General features: G+C 40.6%; 1 protein-coding gene across 1 annotated transcript; it reads right to left on the bottom strand.

The window, feature by feature from the left end:
• Window positions 1-310: 310 nt before the first annotated feature.
• On the bottom strand, window positions 311-2,834 carry LOC140244472 (uncharacterized). The gene is made up of 2 exons (XM_072324107.1): window positions 2,805-2,834; window positions 311-1,279 (listed from the first exon to the last, which is right to left on the bottom strand). The coding sequence occupies exons 1-2, from the start codon at window positions 2,832-2,834 to the stop codon at window positions 311-313; spliced, it is 999 nt and encodes a 332-aa protein (XP_072180208.1).
• Window positions 2,835-5,704: the final 2,870 nt, after the last annotated feature.

A 5,704-nucleotide genomic window follows, 5' to 3' on the forward strand; every position in this document is an offset into this window, starting at 1 on the left:
GAACCAAATTATTCATCTGATTTATGTCATATTGTTTATCATTCTCTAGGGAATATTTTCCTCATTCTTTGGAAGATTATCTTTTTTTAGGGGGTGGATGGGAGGAGCTGAGTTGCTACAACACTCATTTTTCAATGAAAACGTGTCTGGGTACACCTGGGACTCGTCCTCAACAGGTTAAGGCGGTAATGACTAGCGCTAGCATCAGTGTAGATATGTATACAATTCGCATCACTCCATGCCAGCAGCGACTGCTCCAAATCCACTCGTAATAATGCTTCACTTTACAATTATTGAAAAACATCGGAGGCTACTTTCTGTTGAAGTCAAGTTTGATATTTCCATCATCCATAGCAGCCTTCAACACTTCTTCACTAAACTGAGGAAAGAAGCGAGAGAAAGTGGCGATCATCTCTTCACGTGACCGGAAATAGGTTTTCTGCACCTTGCCTTCTTCGTTCTCTATCAAGAGGGTTGTGTTTCTGATTGAAAGGAGTCGCCGGTTAGGAAAAGCTATGCACCAAATACGTCTGAGAAGTGTGCTGTCCTCCGAAATCGTGGTATACAACATCGACATTACGTCATCGAAGTGGGAAACGTCTACTGGCATTTCATGGCGGATTTCGGAATAAGTGTACCAGCCGTCCCTCAAGGTTTTCTTGAAGAAATCCGCTCCCGCTGAGTCGTTTTCAGCGTTGTGAAGTCGTAAGATGAGGTCACCTCGTCGTACAAACTTGTAGCGCGAGAAGGACTCGTGGTATTCGGGGGATTCCTTCTCAAAATCCAGCGGGATCAGCTGGAATGTCGGCCAGCCGCCTGTGCCCACATCCGCCATGTGCTTGCTACCTTCTCCAGATAGGTTGTAGATTATGATTACCACATGGCCGCTTTTCAGACCAAGGACATCACCTGGTACCAGGGTTGCGTGGTAACCAAGAGCTTTTATTACCATGAAGCATCCGACATTATTATGGTAGCAGCGACCACCATATTTTGCCAATATATCGTTTTTGATCTCCGAAAGTTTCGGTCGATGCCTGTCTTTGCTGGGCGTGGCTATGCTGCGAATTGTTTGATATGGGATGATTTGTTGCCAGGAACATACAATATCATTTAGGAGCCCTTTTGGGTCAGAGATCATCTTGTCTTCAGGTGACGTAACACCTAGAATGTCGCGTACAAAACGAAATCCTTCCTCTGACGTCATCATGGATTCGATAGTGACGTCCTTGGTCATATCGGTTGAGGCGTCTTTTATTCCATTTGAAGTATTTTCGGCCTGGAAGAAATAAAGTTGTTAGAAGAATAAATAGTGTCTAATGTCTACAAGCACAGGTCTTACCCATATTTGTGAACAATGTCAAAGAGAGCGATCTTATACCCATGAGATTTCTAAGAACACAAGATTTAACTTTGGAATCATCCCTCCCCTGAGCATATAATCTATGGCAACTGCTTCGAATAACACTAAAAGTACTACCCAAAAGCTGATTATTAAACGACCAAAGAAATATGACATGTAGTGCAATTCTCACCCACAAAGACCGCAGTAACGAGTTCAGACAAGTTTTACCCATTACTTCAGTAGGAAGGCATAATTGGTTTGTTCCAACACGTGGTCTGCTTAATATGTCGATTGGAGGGTGCAATAGAGATGCCATAAATCTAATGTCATCCCTTGTGATGTCAGATACTCATGTTTTAACATTTTACCACACGATATGGCAACAGGGCACTTCTAGCAGACGATATCGCAAAAATGACCTTGTCACCTAGGTGCAGTGACCTCTGATCTTGAACTGTGACCTTTCACTAAGATTATACAATATAATACTGTTTTAGATAATTGTCTCGAGACTTCGGTCCTCTACATTAACCTACGTCATTAATGAGCATTCATAATTGAATTAATGATGGTATGCCTTTTCATTTCTAACATTCCAGCCAATGTATATACTCACTATCAAGATTCCTTGGTGAAGTTTCAGATGACAATGTCATATCATTGCCGCAAAGGAGTCTTTTTCTCTTACCATGAGGAATTTTCCCGAATGTTTGATCAGTGCATTAATATTTCACCCAACCTACCTGGGCCAGATACCGAGAAATTCATGTACAGCTCTTTTATTTTTCTGAAATTGCATTGACTGATCATGGGACGGATTTTATTAATAGTTGAGGCTATCATTTTGTGACCTCACAATGGACAATGCTGCATACGTATTAATATTCCCAAGAGATACTGGGTTGAGATTTACAGCTGCGGGCACAGTTAATCACCTCTAGAAATCGCCGTCGGGTAGTTATCGCAGCTCTGCAGCGACTACATCTCTTCATGATTGACATGAAAGAAGAGATTATGATATGGGGTTTCATTTCCACGTTACAAAAGAAAAAAAAATAGATATTTGTGTGCAGATGGAACGAAGATATGCAAGGAACTATCAACTAAACTAATTTGCATGTATAAGTCCTTGTGAGGCATATCATAAGTCTGAACATATCAACATATTCATAATCGTTGACCTTTAGTCTGTAGGTGATCACAGGTTTAAGCACAGTTGTTCGCTGCGTAAATAACAGAGCAACATAGTATGTACATAGTTCAAATATGCTTTTGTATGCTCTTTCTATGTAGCAGGTCCCTCGGTTTCTTTTGCTTCTTACTACATAAGTACTTCAAATATTTCTCTGTACCCGGGGGCGCTGTGGCGTAGTGGCATAGTGGCATATAGTGGGTAAAGACTCCCGACTCCCGATCGGCGGACCCGAATTCGACAGTTGGAATCAAGCCCAGCTCTTACTTCCTTGGACAAAATGTTTTGACCCACCATGTTTTTCTCGACCCGGGTGTATTTATGGGTAGCTGGCAACTCTAGGGTAATATGTCAATTATGTTGGTGGTCAACATAGGAAGACGCAGAGCGGGTTGATAGATAGAGTTGCGACACCGGAAGTTCGCGCTGATTGGTCAATCCCTAAAAATAGTTCCCCCTGGTCGTATGATGTCGATAAGACTTTAGAAAACCGCGTACCCTATTATGACGCAAAAAATGCATTTATTGTTATTTTGCTCCATGGCTCGCGCAAAGTAGAGTTACGCGCTCCGCGCATGGGTTTTGCGCAAGAGTGCAAAATAGCTTCCCCTCGTCGTCATAACAACAGTAAAGACCCACAACCCGGGATTTTGAATTACAACAACAATTGTAAAGGAGTGGGACTACATGATATTTCCGTCCTTACATTTTGACGTTCGCCCATCAACATCATCCAGGAATGTTAAAACAACTCTGAAAATATTTCATCCTATCCGGTTGTTTGCATCCGTTTCCTTGACTTCGACAGTAAGTACTCCTTTCTCTACTTCATTAAAGCCCAAAAAAAGTTCTGGTACGCCTGCAAAAGTTGTCAAATTTTGCTCCAAAATGTGAACGTATGCCTAGGAAATGTGCGGAATAACGCTGTAATAACAAGGTATTCGATGGGTAACGACGAAAATGGGAAATATTAACCAAAAACGTTCAGTCTCAGAACTTACCCGAACGGGGTCAGGCTAGACTCGGACTCGGGGATAACTCGGCCTCGCTTTGCTTGACGGCGGGATGAGTTGTATTGGTTGTCCCTCTGGATTGTACAGTGTGGTGTACTATGCATATGGGAGCGGCCTGTAAACTACATTGTAGCGTTCTGGCTACTCGCAGTAATGGTCCGAGTTGTTACAACGGGCGCATCAAAAACCTCTTTGGCGCGCATGCATAATTAGCTGTCCATTTGTTTTGAACAGGATTAGCACGCACTTTCCTGTCTGCTCAGTAAGGCCTCGTTTGGTACCCGTAGTATTATAGAGTACTGATGAACATGGCGATCACGAACTGTGTGTAAATTGTCTGAAATAGGGTCGAGCTTTCCCTGAGACCGAGTTAGTCTGGAGCCTTCTGGAATAAAAGTCGGTCTACCGACTTTTATTATTTTTCTCAAAATACTCCAAAACGACTCATCATTCCGGCAAACCGTGTCAGCCAGGTAAGTTTCTTTGTAGACTCTTTCGATATATTGCAAGCAAATATGGAATGGTGCCAGACGGGTTCTCAACCCCTTACCAGAACTTTGTTTTCACTTTAAGTTTACATGATTGCCGTAAAAACAGTACATTTTTCTCAACGAGTCACACTCCCGTCGCAAGCAACAATGGTATCTCACACTGCCGCTGGGTCCGGGTAGCGTTTTTTATGCCTCCGCCACGAAGTGGTGCCGGAGGCATTATGTTTTCGGCGTGTCAACTTGCTCAATCGCCATACTTTACAGAAGGTACCCTTAGAGAATATTTACGAACGCTAGAACGAGCTGAATTATTTTGTTTCCATTTGAATATAAGAAGTGCTAATCGAAACTTTGAAAAGCTTCGCTTATTTCTTGATAATATTGATTTGCCCATGTTGCCTATCATAGGCCTCTCTGAAACGTGGTCTGCTGAAACTCCAGCGTCAGGTCCAATTAATGTTCTTGCTGGTTATGATATTGTTATTAACAACAGATCAAGGTGGTGGAGTAGCTATATATGTTCCCCGAATATATGATTACGCTATAAAGGAAGAACTGAAATATATGAATGATGTAATAGAATCATTATTTATTGAAATTTCTGTCTGTAAGGGCAAAAACATTCTGCTTGGAGTTATATACAGACCTCGTCAATCTAATTATGATGATTTTATGAATATTATGAACGATATTTGTCGAAACGGTGCATTCCACAACAAGGATTGCATCATCATGGGTGATTTCAATATACATCTTTTGTCAAGCAGTAATGCTGCCTGTGATAACTTCCTTGATAATATTTTACAAGCCTCATTTCTGCCTCTTATTTCTAAACCAACAAGAATTACTGGTTATTCTGCTACTCTTATTGATAACATTTTTGCGAACCTAAAATCTTTTCCAAAATCTGGCATAGTGGTGAGCGATATATCAGACCATTTTATGATATTTTGTCACTTTGATATTGGACCAAGGAGTCATAGTACAATTCGAACGCATGTATTTCGTCGTGAATTCACCCCTGAAAATATCGCTCTCGTTCAAGAAAAACTTCAATCTGTGGACTGGTCAATTGTGTATGACGCGAATGAAAATATTGACCAAGCATATGATAACTTTCTTTATCTTTTGAATAATTGCCTAGATGCATGCATTCCCTTAAGGAAATGTCGTACACAGGATTACAAACGAATCCCCAAGCAACCATGGGTTTCCAAAACACTCTTACGCTCAATAAGTAGTACTTATATATACTTTATATGTTAATTTTATCAAAAACCGTGACGAAACCTCTCGAATGAAATATATTTCATACAAAAATATTCTTTCACCAATACACTCAGATTAGCTAAAAAGAAATATTTTGCGGACCAATTGAGTCAATTCAAATGTGATATCAAGAACACTTGGAAAGTAATAAATACCGTTTTGAATAGAGGAAAGGCTGTAAATCCCATTTCTAAAGTTCAAGTTGATAATACTATCATTGAGGACAAGTCTGAAATTGCCGAGATTTTTAACTCATACTTTTCAAAGATAGGTTCAAACTTAGCACAAACTATTACTCCAAGTGATAAATCATTTTACGAATTTCTTTCCTCACCTAACGACCACTCAATTTTTTTCAAACCAATTGACAGGCAAGAATTAATCAAAATTGTAC

This window comes from Diadema setosum, chromosome 21, assembly GCF_964275005.1.
Source record: "Diadema setosum chromosome 21, eeDiaSeto1, whole genome shotgun sequence".
NCBI lineage: Eukaryota > Metazoa > Echinodermata > Echinoidea > Diadematoida > Diadematidae > Diadema > Diadema setosum.

Coding starts and splice junctions, on each gene's coding strand:
- LOC140244472 (XM_072324107.1), bottom strand. CDS start 2,834: ATGGTGGGTCAAAACATTTTGTCCAAGGAA. Junction 1,280..2,804: donor AAAACATTTTGTCCAAGGAA/GTAAGAGCTGGG, acceptor TATTTCTTCCAG/GCCGAAAATACTTCAAATGG.